Below are 19,119 nucleotides of genomic sequence, written 5' to 3'. Positions count from 1 at the left end.
TAGATTTGTCAGCACAAAATGCAATAAACGAATACCATTTTATTACGGATTATATGATCAAGTTTTTATTCCAAGCAGGTTTTCCAAGGCTCAAAATCCTGGTCCAGAGATTCTTCAACACACCACATTTTGGATGCCATTTATATTTCACACCTGAATATCATCAGCTCATTAGTAGAGACTCCATGACTTGAACTGGCCGTGATTCAAGTACTTTTCTGAGGAGTTTTTACTGAGAAACTGTCAGCTAAAGCATTGGACTTGCTGAAAATATTGAAACAAACGTCTAGACTAATGAGTAAACCTCATTTTTGACTAGTTAACCATCTTGAACCCAGCTCTCTTTCATGTTGGGGAAGTATTTCTTGCAAAGTCAATCGATTCAAGACGTCTCAGGAAAGCATTCACAGAAGACCTCTGGCCTTTCTAAAGAGCATTTGTGGCTGGATTTTGGAGCGAAGACAGTAAGTGTTGAGAAATACTTCCTCTGTGAAAAACTGTTTATACTCGTTTAAACATTCACATTCTAGTGTTTTAATTTTAAAACAAGGTTGAATTTGGCATTTGATGTAAACCAGGCATAACCAGCAACAACAAAAAACATAAAAAAGGTCTGTATGTGAAAGTTGCACAATGCCATTCAATCACAGCCATTTAATATAACCTCACGTGTACCAGGATTTTTGGAGCAACTGATATTTTACTGAGAACTGGATTTACAGCGCTGTGTGCCGTTTTATATGATACATTTTGGAAAAATATAGCACGTCATCTTGGGTATTGCATGCACACAGTGTGGAATGCTATTTCTGCAGCATAAATACGAAGCAAAAACTTAGATTGACGTGGAAGAACATGCTTTGTCCCATTAATTAATGCTAGAATACACAAAATATGAAGAGATTTTAAACACAGCATCATGCGATTACAAATTCGAAAAATGCTGCAAAGAAAAACTTAAAGAACATAAGTTGTTCTGAACACTCAAAAATGTGCCTTGTTGCGACACTTAAAAATAAATAGATATTTAAAAAAAAGTTTTTTTGCAGGAATACAACAGAAAGAATTTTGGTTTCTCAAAGCACCTTTTAGTAACATTTCACCATTTTATTTCTCAGTGTGAAGAACTTTTTAACAATCTTAAGAACCTTTACCCACTATAAAGAACCTTTTGCGGAATTGAAAGATTCCATGGACGTTAAAGGTTCTTTATGGGACCATAAATGTCAATAAAAAACCTTTTTACTTTTAACAGTGCAGAGAAAGTTTGCATAAACATTTTCCAATGGTGGGGTTCTGAATTTACAGATGAGTGGGTTAAAAGTTAATAGTGGAAACTTCAATGCCAATAAAGCAAAAAAAAAAAAAAGCTTTATTGTAAGATTGCATTAGATGCATGACCAATTAAAATCAGTTTTAAAATCAAAAAACAAAAAAGCAATCTGTGCTCGTCATACACTACATGACTTTCTGTGAGATCACCTTCAACTGCCCAAAATCTCAAGACTGGCTTTGACTTTCCACAACTTTGCATCCAGACTGCAAATTAAAGGGGAAATCTGTAGGTAGGACAGAAATATTCCAGAGAAACAAATTAAAGAGAGACAAAAATGTCTTTATCTAAAAATGAATTTATTAAGTCAGAAGTTGGCTGGTATATACAATGCACCAATTCCATATAAAACAACAGAATTTCTCTCATTTATTGATACATTAAACAATCAATCATGCTCTGTAAAGGTTTCTTCTAACACAGAGGAGTAAAAAAATCAAATAAACCGTAAAAACTATGACTTCACAAAACTCGTTTTTCTTCACAAATTACACAGGAGCAAAAAATTATAATTTATGATCATTCAGAGCAATGCAGACTTCTCGATTCGTATCAGATCTATTCATTTCAGTAATGGCGGGAATAATGGGACATGGGCGATGGATCCATGCTTTGACCCATTCCCTGTGCTGACCGGCTCCCTTGACCCACAGATCCCATATTCACCAAGTGGTTAATGGGTCCGCTCTGGATGAGCGTATCCAAGGCTTTCTGCACGCTGGGGTTGTCAAAGTTGATGCCAGTGCCTGTAGTGGCTGCCGGTCTCGAGGCGCCTGTCGGCCCGGCCATACGAGCCCCAGGAGGCCTCAGGGCAGGCCGAGGGTTCATCATGCTGCTCTGCGGCTGGACGGCAGCGATTTTGGGCATGCCGGTGGCAGCAGGGACGGCGTGAGAAGACTGGAGTCCGGCACTCTGAGGGCCGAGGCTCGAAGAGTAACCCTGCATTTGGGACGACGGAGCAGGGCTGGACACTGAAGACGTGCCGCTGCCGCTGTTGAAGATGCTGAGGATCTTAGCCTGGAGCTCCTGCTGTTGGTTGGTGGCGGAGGGGGCGGACGCAGAGGTCAGGTGGGTGGAATGAAGGGGCAGGCTGCTGTATGCGGGCTGAGCTGGAGAAGATAGAGGTTGTGTGGGCTGAGAGGGTTCGTGGGTCACTGGTGGAGGGTGTGCAACTAGAGAGAATAAAAATGGTGAGGGGTAAGGCTCCAGGTGTAAAGCGTAATACAGCATTGAGTTTAGAATGCCTTTATGGAGTTACCCGTGTCAGTAGTGCCTCGGACGAGACGATCACGTTTGTCTCTCAGATAGTCAATTAGCCTGGCCAACTCTTCTGGAGTCATAAACCTGAGAGATGCAAAGATTAATCAATTATATTTGACATTTAACACCAGTAAAATGTCCAAAGTTTAATGCCAATTTCAATAATGCAGCAAAAAAACTAATTCTACTGAAAAAAAAAAAAAAATCCATACTTGAATTCGCAAATTCAAACAAATAGCATGTAATCTAAAGTGAAAAGTTAAAAAAAAAAAATTCAGCTATTAAGTAAACACAGAAGCACATTACAAAAAAAAATACTTTTTAATGCTTTTATTTTAAACTGATCAGAAGTGACAAGAGCATTTATAATGTTACAAAAGATTTCCATTTCAAATAAACGTTCCTTTGAACTTGGTATTCATAAAATATATATTTCTACAAGAGAAAAACTTTTGTAAAAAGTTTCTTAAGCAGCAAATCAACATAGAATGATTTCGGAAGGATCATGTGACACTAAAAAATGGTGTAAGGGTCTGTTTATACAGAATGAGTTTTTCATTCCATTGTGCTACTTATCCATGGTTGTCTAAACACACGCTAGATGGATGTGTATGAAGTTGCAAGTTAAAGAATTACAACTTTTCCATGTCGCGCCGCTCATCAATATCAGTTCCAAAACAGTGGACCCTTCAGAAGACCTCCGAGGCGGGGCAAGCAAGCATTTGTTTTACAACAGGAATTTGGCATCATAGATATGTATAGATGCCACATTCAACTGCTCCAGATATGTTGAAACGTCACCATTTAGGAACGTTTAACTTTATCATTCAATGAATATAATCAATGAATATTCATAGATGATATACATGCATATAACTTGCTGTTGTAGACAGACCGATAGCTTCGTGCTGTGCTTTATTATTAATTTTGACATTCCTGAGGGCTGCATCTCTGTGTGAACACAGCCCATAATGATGCTGAAAATGAATCTTTGTATCACAGGACTAAATTACATTTTGAAATAAACACTTAATTCATATTTGAGCATTTGAATGAATTTATGATCAAATAAAAGCAGAAAATCTTACAGACTCCAAACTTCTGAATTCTAGTATTTGTTGACATACCTGCCCTCGGACAGCAGCGTGATGTGGGTCAGAACGGAGGCAGGGTGACCCTCTCTGTCAGGTTCCCTCATCAACACCTCATCAGCCATCTTTGCCGCCTTCCTCACGAGCTCGTCCCTTTCTTTAGCACGGTGTTCAACTTTAAAGGAGTCAAAGTTGTGGGCCACCAGCACCATGGCATCCTGCATGGGCATGTTCCTGTGCTCTGCAACAAGAGTATGCTGTGGTCATCTAAAATGTGGATTATAACTTATTGTACTGCAATCTCATATCAACACCGGCTGGTTTTGAGTAGCTGTGGTGTTTAATTGCATTGGATTTTCCCAGCTTAAAGCTGATGAGCAAGTGGACAGTAGGACACACACCTTGCGGAGTCCCAAAGAGGATGTTGACTGTACAGGAACGGTGTACTTGGTGCTGCTGGTGATGATGATGGCAAAAGGTGTACGAGCCCGACTCACATCCTCCAGAGCTTTGGGTCAGTGACACCTCTGTATTCAGGAAGATGAGATCCACCACCATTCCTAGATCCCGAACTGCCTGCCCACCGTCTCGGCATATTCCCTGCACACAAACGCAGAGCAGAAAATGCAAACCAGTTTCTCCAAGAAAACAGCTGATGTTTAATCACTTCAAAAACAGTCACATGACTCACTTTTGCAAGCTTGTTGGACTACTATGACGGAGCAGTCCACTGGTCTCTCGGCATCATATCGCCTCTGCAGCTCTTCATAATATTGCCGGTAAAGTTCGTTTCGCCGGCGCTCTTCAGGACGCACCCGCTCCTCTGTAAATTCAGAACCAAACTCTTAAGTTTTCAACATATACTCTCCTCTGCCTCCATCTATGACCAAATCTGTGTGCATGTGAAACTTTGCTTCGCTTTAAAACTAACCCACTGAATTGCCAATGCGCTGAATTTTTTCTTTTTCTTTTTTTAGTTAAGTTATTTCAAGTAACAAGTGTGTTTTATTTAAGTATAAACAACTTTGAGCACAATGCAAAAAAATACTGATCTATAAATAGGATAGTTTTCTTAATTAAATAAATCTGCTTTATATTCTGGTTGTAACAATCAAACCAACCCTCAGACTCTCTCCTGCCATTCCAGGTTCCCTATAACGCTCAGGATACGGCTCATCTTTCTTCCGATAATAGTCATACTCTCCTCCACGGTAATAACGATCATACCTTCATCTCTGTGGAAGCACAGTAATGTTGTTTAGATTATGTTACAACACAGGAAAACAAAAGCTATATATTAAAAAAAAAACAGCTCGAATGCATGAGTGCACCTGTAGGAAGGATCTTTCTCCCTGCTCTCTGAGCCCCTGTATCGCTCCTCGGTGGCCCTCTAGCATCATGCTCTCGAGGTGGACCAGGACGCAGCTCTCGGCTATCGCTCTCATCTCTCGACTGTCACGGTGGTCTCGAGAATCTCGCCCATGCACCGGGGACGAGAACGAGGACGGGGCTCTCGACTGTCCCCATAAGAGCTGGCAGGCCTGAACAGACAAAATACCTCAATCAACACATGCCAAACTAAACACTTAACCCCCCCCAAACTAACAGCTCTAGACAACTCACTGAGAGTTTAACATCAATTACTTATAAGACATTGTTAGAAAACTGTAAAAACAAAAACACTAGGCAAATGTAAACTTCTTTTACCAGAAAATCAATTCAGTGCTTTTAGAGTTCATTTCAGAGTCCCGCTACCATGAGAGGGTGGCACCGAAAATTAATCTTATCGTCACAAAAATCACAATTTCTCTTTGCAAATTCTAAATATAGCTCTCCAAAAATGAATGTCATGGGTAAGATGTCAAACATTATCTTTTGAAGTAACCATGAAAACCAGGGTCCATCTGTTAAGTTACTTTTAAGTAAAATGAACAGCAGTTTAAAGTGTGAAAAAAAAAAAAAAAAAAAACGCTGATTTGCCGGCAGCATTATTTTATTTTTATTATAAGCAAGCAATTTGAGTTTTTAATTTTAAAACCGATTTAAGATAAACCAACGCAAGTAACCGCACCGTTCCACGACTGCAAGATAATTAGTCTCATTTTCAATTTAAAAACTGAGGTGGTGATGATGAATTGAATGGAAAGAAAAACACCAACCTCCAAAAATAAACATGCAATAATTGAATCAACTGCTTAAATTAGTTTTAATTGTTTCCATCCCACTTGAGTAGATGAAATCATTAGGTTCTTGGTTATGTTTTGATGCATTTTAATATTAAACAAACTTCCGAGGTGTTTTAATTGGAGTGTCGAAGACGACAAGCAAGAAGCAGCGATTTTGTCGTTGGACGATTTCAAAAAAACGTGCAGCGTAAGTGAAAAGATTGAGTAACACACCCTTTAGACAAAGACACACCATGGGAAAAAGTACTCAAATTAGCCTTTCAGCTTTATTTCATGTAATTCTGACACAACTAAAAGTGATGAAAAAGAAAAAAATAGAACAAACTAAAAACCGAAGAGTCACGAGAAGAATAGGCCGAACCATTTTTGCTCACTCGACAACGATATTTATGCATTTCGATGAATTCCATTCTGGAGGGAAAAATGTTTACCAAAATTCTCGATAGAGGTCGTCTTCATTAGCAAAAACCCCAGCGATACTTTACCTGCGTGGAGGGCTTGACCTGGGTTTATTCTGTCGTCTCTCCGCTGCCATATTTACATCTGCAAATAAACCAATCCAAACATTCAATATGACAAAAGACGGAAATATTTCAGAGCCAAACGAGTTTTTCTTTCACTCGAGGATGAACATTTGACATTCTGCATCAGATGAAAATAGACAAGTTGTGTCTAAATTGTAAGCATTTCCAAAATTTAAATAGCAGTTGAAATTTAAGTAAGGATCTTGTGAACCTGTGCATCTTGTGTACGACAGTATTTGACATTCCTAGCTGCAAACACTTATTAAACCCCTCTCAAATTAAACCTTATCAGACTACTAACAATAACTGCCGCTTTGGACAAATAGATTACAAATACAAATTATAGCATGAGAAAATCAATAAATGGCATCAAAATTCAGATACTATTGTATAATTTTAATTATACAGTCAAGAAGATTATAATTGCAGCTGTCGAAAAGAACAAGAGAAATGGGAAAACATTGGATCTGCATATCAATTCAATTTTGAAAGTCATACACCACCAATATATAACATTTGTAATACGTTCCGAATACCTTTACATGTACAAAAACTCTGAAGAAAGAAAAAAACAAATGCAGTTTGCATAAGGAACAGATTTAAGGGAAAGTCTGGTTTTATTAGATTCACCATATTTGAGTTATTACAGTAGTATAATTAACTGGTCATCCTATGATTTATTTTCTCTAAGCTAAAATTTTAAACTTAAATGTAACAACTCCCAGAATGTAATCACTCCAGTGTTTAATACCAAGTCAGACCTTACCTAGTTTATAACCTCTATAAATTCGGCCGTTATGTCCGGCTTTAGCGGCCTCCGCATCCTCCACCCGCTCAAACTGCACAAATCCATAACCAACGAAACAGGGACAAAGCTGGAAAAGGGAACAATCATTTTCGTTTGCGCAAAAAAAAAAAAAAAACGCTTACTGGTGGATTTTTGGCCTAAGCTTCCCTTGCTTTTCGCAAATTCTAACCAAAGCCTTTAGATGTAAGTAGTAGTAGTAGCCCTTTATCGTCTAAAGAACTGTGGGTTAAACCAGTTAAACTGGAGTGAACACTAACATTTTCCAAAACGTCTAAAAAGGCTTTGAATTTGTACGCTACTAACCCTGTATTTTGGGAACAATCATTTTCGTTTTGCGCAAAAAAAAAAAAAAAAAAAAAAAAAAAAAAAAACGCTTACTGGTGGATTTTTGGCCTAAGCTTCCCTTGCTTTTCGCAAATTCTAACCAAAGCCTTTAGATGTAAGTAGTAGTAGTAGCCCTTTATCGTCTAAAGAACTGTGGGTTAAACCAGTTAAAACTGGAGTGAACACTTAAATTTCCGAAACGTCTAAAAAGGCTTTGAATTTGTACGCTACTAACCCTGTATTTTCCCATATGGCCTGAACAGATCCTCCATGTCCTTCTTCGCCATGTGTGCCGTTGGCAAATTTCCGACAAAAATCCGTCGCTCCAGGTCACGAGGGTCATTGCTGTTGGTGGTGTACGAGGGTGGCGTATTACTCCGGCTTCTTCTGTGCGACATGCTTCTACGAACTTTAGGTTCAATGGCCCGTTTTCAAGGAACGCTTGCAGTTGATTTTAGTTACAAGACTATTTGATTAGCTATATTTCCCCCAAGGTCTTGAAATTGATGATGCATCGACATGTAAGAAAAGAGAGATTCCAGAAGTAAAATGACTGGGCAAAGCAAAAAAAAACAACAAAAAAAACAAACACCGCAGAAGTCAACATGAAATCAAAATCGACCACATTTACTTTCTTAGACATCTTGATATCTGAATGTAAAGTGATTTGTTTGATCATTATTAATTTTTCTAAATGAAAATTCCCACTTAATTCTAAAATACTATGCCAATAGTTTCATGTTGACTTCAAAGACAAACTTGAGAAATTTGCAACAAGTAGAATTATAAATATAGTTTAATTCACGTGCAGTGTTTTGATGCCTTATCAATTGGCATATGAACACTTTTCGTCTCTCACGCAAAATAAATTGCTGAAAATAAATGAACTTTTTGGCTTAGTGATCATAGAAGTCCTTGGATTTTGCAGCTGCACTTCAAGTCTCACGCAAAGAAGCTCCTCAGGTTGCCTTTTTAAATGAACTGCATTTCTGAAGTATTTGATGAAAGATTCTGGATGAAGAGGAAGGTAAAACCTGTTGGAAGAACTGACCACAATTTTTTTCCACAGAGCACGCAACGGAAAATAAGCGGGTGTTCGTTGAAGATAACGTCAAATCCATGAATAGGCTTACTCTTGGGGATAAACATAAAATGCTCCCCAAAAGTTTCCTGCAGGCTGTCCAAAGTTTAAAAATTCAACAACATGAAGGCGAGACACTTGGTGAACCAGTCAGTAGGTCAAACAAAAATACACTGGACATCATGGCTCAAGGGGTATCAATGTCAAATATTTGCCATTAGACCAATTTTCCACTACAACGCACATCTGCAAGCAATTGTCGCACAGTTTCTTGGCTCGCTTTTTACTGTGTTTTCATCATAGTAGTTGGATGGTAAGAGCTCACAGATTTTGTAGACTTCTGGTCCACTTTGGCATTCTGCGGACATTTTGGTAAATTGCAAACCATGATATTATCCCCGGAGTTTCCAAAGCTGTTCAATACTAACATGAACTTTGGTTGTTCCACCTAAATGATTTTGCACTTTTTCAGACGACTCTACCTCAAGAATATCAACTGCCAACAACGGAGAGTGAAAACATGAACTTTATATTATTAGATTATAAAATATTATACTATGTGTTGTACTCTGAAAAAGTGTGCACCAATAAAGAAAAATGCAAAAAAAAGCATTTTCTACGACAAATTTCAAAGGGAGAGTTCCAAGGTTTTAAACTATATGAATAAAGTTAATTCGAAGAAAATTATCAAAATAGGATTTTATACATGTTTAATGTATCTTAGTGTTAGAATGTGTTTTAATAAACAGGCGTTGGACGACAAGTAAAAGAGGCTTAAATAACAAAAAAATCTTAAAATACAGTATTTTGGCACTCTATTACTACTCCTATTAATATTAATGCTTGAACGTTAGACATTCAAGAAGTATGGCTTGTAAAACGTTTTTTAAACTTCTACTATAGAATTCGCGCGATTACGTATTTATTAATCTATTACACTGTCTATAATCCTCCATTGTCATATTTGCTCCACTGTTTATGATTCAAAAGGCAGAAACAGTGAAAACCATGGTAAAAACCGACAGCATCCTCGTTGGCGCCACAACAACCTTCCGACATTTTGTGAACGTGTCGTGACGTCACGCGAGATCAAACGGTGTAAAATAATCGAGCGCGTGTTACAGCAAACGACAAAGACCGCGTAACGTACCTCCTGGGGGGTAAATCGTTCGTGTTGTGCATATTCCGTCCTTTTAGAAGCTGTAAAGAAAACCGTGCACACTTCGTCCAGTGTGGGATTCGATCAGGCGCCATGTTGCTCCGCACAGTAACGTTAACGTTGCTTTAATTTCATTATAATCGTGTGCGTTAATGTACGAGTTTGACGATTCTTGAGCTGTGTTCTTACAACCAAAACGACATTTAAGGCTTTCAATAATCAAATAAAAAAACCGCAATCGATGCTTCCAACACCATGGCAGCAAACAAGCTAACGTTAGCTTACATTTATAACAATGAATGCAGCCGGAGGTCTAGAAATTTCGATTCATGCGAAAGGTTTTGTCAGATCGTGGAAACAAAGTCTTACCGTTACCATCGGAACCTGGAAACTGTCCGGCGATTCTCTCGTGTCGTCCCGTTTTTCGAGAAATTAAAACGAAAGTCCCGCTCGGAAAACTGCCGCAACCTTGCGGTGATTCTGTGCGGAACTACGAGTTGCTTAGAAACCGTGTTGATGGCGCTGTTTACAAAATAAAAGTACCAGCTCTCAAGTTCCTTTGTAAACGACAATTCCGGTTCCTGTACAAATAATATTGATGGGGTTTTTTTTCTTATTATTTTCCATTTAGACTGATTTGCAAATATAAAATAAAAATAATAAATTTAGAAGTACATAGTATCTGAAAAATTTAAGTATGAATAGTAAACCTTTTTTATTATTATTTATCGTTGCATTACCTTCACAAAATCAGCACAAAAAAAGTGTTTATAATGTATTTTCAATACCGGACTCAATATGAGCATGAAAAAAATTATATTTATTTATCTATAGGTTGTTTTAGGTTTGTTTTAGAATATTTGACTGCTTAAATTATGTGCACTTTTATTTCGAAATCTGTCTCCCCTTTGATTGCACGCGCGTCACACAGTTGAACGAACGCAGCGCTTGCAGTTAAATCATCAGCGGTTTATTAGCTTTTTATTGATCGTTTTTTCCATCGTTGGCACCAAAAACTAAAATAGAAGCGTTGTCTGATTAACAAGCAGCTAACGGATGCAAAAACGCCAACTGGGGAAGATCGTCAACGGAATTAATTCCCACAATTTCCAAAGTAAAAGTTTTAGACTGAACTGCACCACCTTATCATCTCTTCCCATAAAAGCTGCTTTTCATTGTCATTTATATTTAATAACATTTAGTTGATTAAACTAGGATGAATTTAGTTCTGGTAAAATAATATTTATTATTAATAATAATAATATATAGGGTATTATTATTATCACGCTATTGGACGATCAGTGTTATCTTGACAGTGCCTTGAATTTGTGTATTGGTCTGTGACTCATTTTACTGTTTTTTTTTTTTTTTTTTTTTTTTAATGTGTGTGATTCTGCATTAATGTTGTTGTATAGTATAGTCCTTTTATGTTCTGTTAAATTTTGTATAATCTCTTGTTACTCTGTTTAATTTTTGTTTTGTTGCCTCTTTGTCCTGGAAGAACGTTGTTTAACTTCACTGTGTACTGTACAAACTGTTTATGGTTGAAATTATTATTAAAACTACTTCGACAAAATCAACATGCATTGCCTAAGTATGACCCAAACAAAACCTAATTTGATGAGCATACTGCTGATTTAAAAAGTACTATCCCTTTGCTGTCATTCTTGAATAGTGAAAATAATAATACATATTTTTATTTTTATTATAAATGATCTCTTGTGTTTGGGTCAAAAGGATTTTCTTTTTCCTGAAAATAGGCTACTAGTTAATGTATTACACTGGACTGAAACCTACTGACTTGGCTCACACAAATAATTGTGATGTCTGTGTGTTTCCTTAGTTTCTATTTAGACTGATGTGTAGATACAAAATAAAAATAATACATGTAGAAGTACATAGTATCTGTATCAATAGTAAACCTTTTTTTATTTATCGTTGCATTACCTATAAGCATGAAAATATATTCATATTTATAGGTTGTTTTATTTGTTTTTAGAATATTTGACCGCTTAAATAAAGTGCACTTTTATTTTGACACCGTGGACGGAAAACATCACGTGTCTCCATCACATGATTTTTTTTTTGGACTACTTAAACAATTTACTTAGCCGGTAAGCGTTTTTGTTCCCACACCTGGAAAGGTAAGTCTAACACAATAACAATATTGTGAATTATTTTAATCTTTCGTTTGCAGAATAATATCCGTCCACGCGTCACATTTCCACCGTCATTATAGAACAAACCCTCAATTTCCTGATTAGTGCACTCAGTTGCATGAAAGGTTATATAACCCCCTTTGGGTTTTGGTAGCCTCTTTGCTTCAGGTTATTATAATTGATGAGTTTTGTTTTCTATAAGAAGGTTAAGTCTGTATCTGGTGTGTTTTTTGCTGCGTTTCAGATGCATCTTGTGCTGGTGTGTTTGCTGCTGGGGCTGTTGGAGGAGGTTTCTGGAGCTCCAGATGCTGATGAGATCAAATATCTGCCTGGACTTTCAAAGCAGCCCAGCTTCAAGCATTATTCTGGATACTTCAATGTGGCAGATAACAAACACCTTCACTACTGGTGCGCTGGACCGTCCAGCTTTCACTTTCATTTAAATGACCCTAAGAATGGTTTGGGAAATTCTCATATGTAAATGTCCAACATTATTATTGTGTTCCTGTTGTTCAGGTTTGTTGAGTCTGAGAAAGATCCGGCCAAGAGTCCGGTTGTTCTGTGGCTCAACGGAGGACCGGGATGCAGCTCCTTGGATGGTTTGCTCACAGAACACGGACCTTTCCTGGTCAGATATTACAACGCTTAAAAAACATTACATTTTATTAAAATATTTAAATGCTTTAATGCATTTTATCCCTTCTCTGGTTATCCACAGATCCAAGATGACGGTGCAACTTTAGAATATAATCCTTATGCATGGAACAAGGTATGGATTTTGGCTTCTACACAGACTATAGCATTAACCCATGAGTTATTTCTGTGGTGTGAAATGAGGAAGTCCTGCAATCAGTTTCGGTAACTGGACTATGACTCTTGTTTAAGCCAGTCACATGCTCTTATGCTCTTTCATTCTTGGCTGTAGCAAACCAGCTTTATTGAACTAAACATGGGCTGTTTTTCCAGATTGCAAATGTCTTATACCTGGAGTCACCAGCAGGTGTCGGCTTCTCCTACTCTGATGACAAGAAGTACACTACCAATGACACAGAGGTATGACTCAAATCATATTAAGGGGAAGAAAACAAAGATGTGTGTGTGTGTGTATATATATTAAACAGTTTATGATCAAAAACCAAAATGATAACCATATAATCGTTGACTTTCCAGGTGGCCACAAACAACTACTTGGCCTTGAAAGAGTTTTTCAGGTTGTTTCCGGAGTTCAGCAAGAATGAGTTTTTCCTGACCGGCGAGAGTTACGGAGGCATTTACATCCCAACGCTTGCTGAGGTCGTGATGGAGGACAGCAGCATTAATTTACAGGTAGGAGGGACTTTATTTTAACTGTATTGCTCATAATAAATTCAGACACTGAGGAAGCAGAGTGAATGACGTGTGTGTATTTGTGTCTCAAAGGGGATTGCTGTAGGAAACGGCTTGTCCAGTTATGAACTAAATGACAACTCACTGATCTATTTTGCGTACTATCATGGACTTCTAGGGAGCAGGTGTGATTTATTGATTTTTTTTCACCTCTTGACACTCTTCATGTGGCTCTATTTAACATGCACTCTCTTATACATTATATTGCACATGCAAACAATATAAATTGTATTTTTTTATGCATAGCTTGTGGAATGACCTGCAGACTTTTTGCTGCAAAGATGGAGTGTGTAACTTCTACGATAACCAGGATGTGAACTGCTCAACTTCTGTAAGTTAAACAATGCTCTACTAACGTATCAAGATTCAACGTTCTTTCAGAATCTTTTCTCATCTTCCTATCAATCTTTAGGTCTATGCAGCTCAAAATATAGTCTACAATTCAGGACTCAACATGTATAACCTGTATGCACCCTGTGCCGGGGGAGTTCAGCAGAGATACGGGTGAGCTCGGATCAGATATACAACAGTTTAACATCAGTTCATAAGAAGAAGTTCCAGTGTCATTTATTCCTTTGTTCTGAAACAGCTTTGAAAACGGCCAGTTTGTGATCCGAGACCTGGGCCACCACTTCCTCAACCATCCATGGTCCAAAGCACAGAACGAGGTAGAGAAACCAGTTTATGTGTTGCTTTCAGGATGCAAAGTGCTTATCAACTCCGAATGCTCGTTATTAATACACTCTCATGTTGTTTTAAACCTGGATGAGTCTCTTTTGTTGTGTGCAACCTAAAACACAATGTTTAGCAGTTCTCACGCTCATTTCCATACAATGAAAGCCAGCGTCCTGCAGAGTTTAGCTCCAGCATGCCTGCATCAATAACCAAGCCTACAAGTTTCTTGATTTATCTTGTTTAGTTTTGGGTGAACTGTCCCTTTAAGAAGGATGCAGAACAAAGCTTTGTGCCTGGTCATGGTGTTAGCACGTTGATGTGGTGCTTCGAGGGGTTAATCCACATGAATCTTCTCACTGAATCAGAAATGGCGAGGTGTGGTGTCCCTGTTAGAGTCCTCCAGGCTGGATCCTCCGTGTACCAACTCGACTCCGTCCACCCTGTACCTCAACAACCCGCTGGTGAAGACTGCTCTGCACATCTCACCCAAGGCTTTGGACTGGGTCATCTGCAGGTGTGTTGAACAGACTTTAACCCTGCAAATGTGTTTTGTGTCTGAGGGTTTTCATTTGCAGGTTTCTGGTTGTTTGTTTGCAGTGCTGAAGTCAATCTGAACTATAACCGGCTGTTCATGGACGTGAAGAAACAGTACCTGAAGCTTCTCGGAGCACTGGTGAGTGATGGAAAGGCTTATGAATCAAATATTCACCAGCTCTTATTGATTTCAGTTATATTATTTTTATTTTTCAACAGAAATACCGTGTGTTGGTGTATAATGGAGATGTGGACATGGCATGCAACTTCCTAGGAGACGAATGGTTTGTGGAGTCACTCCAGCAAGAGGTGAGTTATTGCACACAGATATTGTGTGTCCTTTCTTTCTTTTGGTCTTGGTTTGTACTCTGCTCATTAATTTGTGTGTGTGTGTGTGTGTGTGTGTGTGTTTTAAACTGTGCATCCTGACCCTCAGTCAGTAAGACTGCATCTTGTGTATTTATTTGTTTGTTTTTGTAGAAGTATTTAAATAAATTGAGAAATTAATAACAAATCATATTTAGAAAAACATTATGTAACTTTTTTCTAAAATATTTAAAAATATATATAACATTTTAAAAGATGTTATACTTTTAGATATATTTGTAGTATATTTTAATAATATTTGAATAAATATTTACTAGTCCATTTTTTTAAATTATACTAGGTAAAATTTATATTCAGAAAATATTAATTTACATTTTTAAAAAGGTTCTTCTTAAATATTTCTAGAACTTGTCATATAGTAAGTTGAATATTGTTATTTTAGTTTTTGTGTGTGTTTTTAGATACAATTGTTAATTATTTTTTACATTTTATATTGAATTTGAGTTATGTAATTTATTTTTTGCCATGAATAAAGCCATTGTTGTGGACATGGTGTCAAATCTTAAAGAAAGAGTAAAATTTGTTGTTGTAAAATGTTCTTTTATATATTTTCAACTTATTTATTAATTTTTTTTGGTTGTTGTTTTTGGAAAAAGCTCTTGTCATTTTTGTAAAATTATGTATTAGAGGTTTTTGTTGTTGTAGCAGAATCAATGTAGAACAATCTCTCTTCATCTTCTCCAACAGGTTCAGGTGCAGCGCAGATCTTGGCTTTATTTCAACGGTGAAACTCAGCAGATCGGTGGTTTTGTAAAGGAATTCACGCACATCGCTTTCCTCACAGTGAAGGTGAGACACGATATTATATCAAACATCATCTGAGCTGCCTACATCATAACGCAGCTTAATTGGCTTTACACTTCATTAAACCAGTTTGACCTGGTGTATATGCATCTGTGGTCACCGTCTAATATGTGATCTGTGTCCTCCACAGGGTTCGGGTCACATGGTTCCCACTGACAAACCCATAGCGGCCTTCACCATGTTCAGTCGCTTCATCACCAAACAACCTTACTAGAACACACTCAGGGATTTTTACTGCTTTTAAATATTGATTTGTACTGTCACACTGGTAAAATGTTTCTGATGTATGGACCACTGACTGTTTTCTGCCACTTTGCCACTCCAAACTGATCATGCATTTATATAGTTTAGTCGCCAGCCTGTGAACTAAAGTCATGCTGACTGTACATAAGGATGTTTCATCATATGCGTTTAAGTTTAAGAGATGCACAGATGTCTATATTCCTCCGTCGATCTTTGATTGTGATTGATTTAGTAGTGAGAGATGCTGAGTTTTTTATGAAATGAAATTCAATCCGATCAGCAGTGAGTGTTCATTGCACAATTTTAATTTATGTCTTCTCTATTAAACATGAAACTGTAGCTTTTATTAATCATCGCACAGATTATTTCAGGTATTAATACCTCACTGTGATAACTAGACGTTTGTTGAAGTGTCACTGAGTTGCTCGTGTGATTGTGCTTTAAAGTGAGCTTTGGTACTTTTTGTGCTCCTAAGGGAATCATTTTGTGCCTTTTTACCCCCAAATTTGTTTTTTAATTAAAGAAATTTTCTATGATTTAAAAAAATAATTCTTTGTGTTTTTTTTTTTGTTTTTTTTTTTTACATTTTTTATTCATTTTATTTTTTTTATTATTATTAATATTTTTTTAAACTGCATTTTAAACCCATTTAATCATTTCAGTGATGAACTAAACAAGCATTAAGATAAAAAACGGTAACATTTGCTGATTTTTATAAAGAGGTGCAGTGATTTCATTCACAAATGAGGATGGCAAACCAAAATCTCATATTAAACAATCAATATACGATAAAACTTGTAAAAAAAAAAAAAAATTTAAGTACAACTTAAAGTACAAATACATTGTTTTATACATCTAAGCACACAGTATAAGAGTTGTACAGGTGTTTTCAGGGTTCAGACACTTGTGCAATACCTTAAAGTCAACATGAACCTGTATTTGCAACCCATTTGGCTTCTGAAATGTGGGTAAAAAATTGAGTTTGGTACTTCGTATTAATGCACTGATTAATTGGGTGGGTGTTCGATAGTAAAACAGAGTCATGACTGAATGTAAGTCGGTATTGCTTTATGGGGATCTGTTTTCTATTGAAATGCCATCCTCAAGAGCATCTCAACATATCCAAACGCTAATGCTGCTTTTAGTAAATATATCCTTAGTTGCTTATACTGGTGTAATCTTCATGCAACAGCTGTTTACACTGAGAACAAATAGTGATAGATACTGTTTGCACAAAGTGTAAATAGAAAAAAAATGCTCTATTTGTGCTAAAGCAATCGTGAAAACAGCCTTTGCTGACAAGGTTGGTGATTTGCACTCATTATTGTTAGACACTGCCAATGTTCGTTATAAAAGCAGTATAATATTGGGAGGAAATTTGAAAAAATAGGGATTGCATGTTGGCATGAAGGAATGTGTATTCAGAGAATAAATCGGTTGAATTTCGAGGTCATGTTGACTGTAATGATAGCAGGTCTTGAGGATCAGATGTTATGTACAGTTAATTAACTTCATGCTTCTGCTGGAAGGTTAGTTCTTCTCTTTTAAACCTCCATTTATTGCTGCATATTTTAGTATCTGCGCAGAGACTCTTCTCTGGTCTTAAATTGAGTTGTCTGTCTCACCCGACAGCTTCCTCTCGATTAATTCTCTCAGACCTGTTCTGAAGTGTAGGTTTGCCCCCACGATGATGTAGCCCTGTCAAATCAAAGAGCGAGAATCATAGCTGAACATATCAAAAGTTGCTTAAAATGTTAAGAGTTTCACGAGCCACTTACGTTATGATACTCCACCACCTCTTCAATGAAGTCTATCCCGTCCGGAAGAGGGATCTGCACACCTCGCTTAATGTAATCTTACATGAAAACACATTTAGATCTCGTTGAAATATTTTAGTGAATAGGTTTCATTAAAACCTTGGGGTCAGTAAAATTATTATTTTTTATTTTTTCATAAAGAACACATTGCAGCTGATGTGACTTGAAAAGTAATTTTAAAAACAATGGAAAAAAAGTATTTTAAAAAAATATGAAGCAGCACAACACTGTAGAAATGATGCTGAAAATATCAGATGCAGATCACAGAAATAAATTATATTTAACATATATTCAAATAGAAAACACTTGTTTTAAATTGTAATAATATTTCACAATTTACTGTTATTTTTTTAACTGAGTAAATTCAGCCTTAAGCATGAGATGTAAATAAATATAAACATATTGTTTCACTTACTGTTAATGAGAGGCACCACAGATATCTGCAGCATCGTTTTCAACGGACCTTGCAGTGGAATAAGCTGAAGGAATAATATTCATTACATTGACTATTTGCTCTTGATTAGTTTGACAACAAATATATATATATACATGTATATTTGGATCTGGAAATGCAAACTTACAGCCAAAGACTCAAGAGCAGATTGATTGGAGAATATTTTAAACCTATAAACAGAGTTTCAGATTAAAATCAATGAGTCAAATACAGTTTAATGTTTGTGCATCATATTTACCTTCTCAGATCTAAATGGATGGCCAAGCGCTTGCCCTTCATTGATACTTTTGCATTGAATTTGCCTTCCTGAAAACACATATTTTTGGCGCAAGATGAGATTAGGTGCATTTATAGCATCCCTTTATTGGGAAATGATTGGTTGTATATATTGTGTGTACCATAGTCATGCTGCTGAGCTGGACTGCTGGTTTTCCTGGAGGAAGAACCAACACTTTGACGTTACAGTTGACAGCCACATTAGCTCCAGAGGTCTTGATAGTGGAGCGAGGAGGAGATGTAACCTCTAACTCCAGCGAGAGAGGATGCTCCATTAGAGCCGGGTTCTGATTGGACACACAAACACAGAGAATAGATGCTTGCTTGGACATTGCTACGCGATATATTGTACATGCATCTTCGTTTTGCTCACCAACATCATGATTGTCCCCAGGTAGGTGGTCCTGAGGAGCATCTCTAAGTCCTTCGGCATCTGAAATGAGTCGAGCAATAGTTGCTTTTGTCTTATTTGTGTATCACACCTCTGAAGTGTATTGGATGGTGTCTTACTCGTTCGTTTGCAATCTGCATTTGGAACAGTCCGCCTTTGAAGTAAGAGAAGAGGCCGCTGTCAAAGAAGAATTCGGAGAGCGCTAGATAGATCATACGATCATACTC

At 37.2% G+C, this 19,119-nt stretch overlaps 2 protein-coding genes and 1 pseudogene across 5 annotated transcripts in view; 1 reads left to right on the top strand and 2 right to left on the bottom strand.

Annotated features, from left to right (window-relative positions):
* The first annotated feature begins 317 nt into the window (after positions 1-317).
* Positions 318-16,493, top strand: ctsa (cathepsin A). Of its 2 annotated transcripts, none has more exons than XM_026266157.1 (15): positions 318-464; positions 12,170-12,333; positions 12,442-12,553; positions 12,644-12,694; positions 12,892-12,978; positions 13,096-13,251; positions 13,345-13,436; positions 13,558-13,642; positions 13,724-13,815; positions 13,901-13,979; positions 14,352-14,500; positions 14,584-14,659; positions 14,740-14,829; positions 15,595-15,696; positions 15,842-16,493. In XM_026266157.1, exons 1-15 carry the CDS (start codon positions 348-350, stop codon positions 15,923-15,925), a joined length of 1,536 nt encoding a protein of 511 aa, XP_026121942.1. In that variant the 5' UTR covers positions 318-347; the 3' UTR covers positions 15,926-16,493. The 2 variants fall into 2 exon arrangements, with proteins under 2 accessions (XP_026121942.1, XP_026121943.1); XM_026266158.1 differs by lacking the exon at positions 318-464 and adding an exon at positions 11,798-11,910.
* LOC113105039 (nuclear receptor coactivator 5-like) lies at positions 1,612-10,313 on the bottom strand (annotated as a pseudogene).
* A 152-nt stretch (positions 16,494-16,645) lies between the features above and the next one.
* pltp (phospholipid transfer protein) overlaps positions 16,646-19,119 on the bottom strand; it is a 10,759-nt gene continuing 8,285 nt past the window's right edge. For all 3 annotated transcript variants that reach the window (XM_026266162.1, XM_026266163.1, XM_026266161.1), the window contains exons 9-16: positions 19,012-19,119; positions 18,875-18,934; positions 18,624-18,788; positions 18,464-18,531; positions 18,353-18,395; positions 18,187-18,250; positions 17,733-17,809; positions 16,646-17,652 (exon numbers count right to left, since the gene is read on the bottom strand). The exon at positions 19,012-19,119 is cut by the window's right edge and continues 69 nt beyond it. In XM_026266162.1, the coding sequence (XP_026121947.1) occupies positions 17,557-17,652; positions 17,733-17,809; positions 18,187-18,250; positions 18,353-18,395; positions 18,464-18,531; positions 18,624-18,788; positions 18,875-18,934; positions 19,012-19,119 (681 nt within the window). In that variant the 3' untranslated portion in view covers positions 16,646-17,556. The remainder of the gene's footprint in view (positions 17,653-17,732; positions 17,810-18,186; positions 18,251-18,352; positions 18,396-18,463; positions 18,532-18,623; positions 18,789-18,874; positions 18,935-19,011) is intronic.

The sequence above is a fragment of the Carassius auratus genome, chromosome 6, assembly GCF_003368295.1.
Source record: "Carassius auratus strain Wakin chromosome 6, ASM336829v1, whole genome shotgun sequence".
Lineage (NCBI taxonomy): Eukaryota > Metazoa > Chordata > Actinopteri > Cypriniformes > Cyprinidae > Carassius > Carassius auratus.
This window is presented reverse-complemented; position numbering and strand designations above follow the sequence as displayed.

What these genes read in the sequence shown, in the direction of transcription:
- ctsa (XM_026266157.1), top strand. Translation starts at nt 348, where the DNA reads ATGTTGGGGAAGTATTTCTTGCAAAGTCAATCGATTCAAGACGTCTCA. An exon ending in TGGATTTTGGAGCGAAGACA is followed by an intron (nt 465 to 12,169) that starts GTAAGTGTTGAG and finishes GCTGCGTTTCAG; the next exon opens with ATGCATCTTGTGCTGGTGTG. An exon ending in GGAGTTCAGCAGAGATACGG is followed by an intron (nt 13,816 to 13,900) that starts GTGAGCTCGGAT and finishes GTTCTGAAACAG; the next exon opens with CTTTGAAAACGGCCAGTTTG.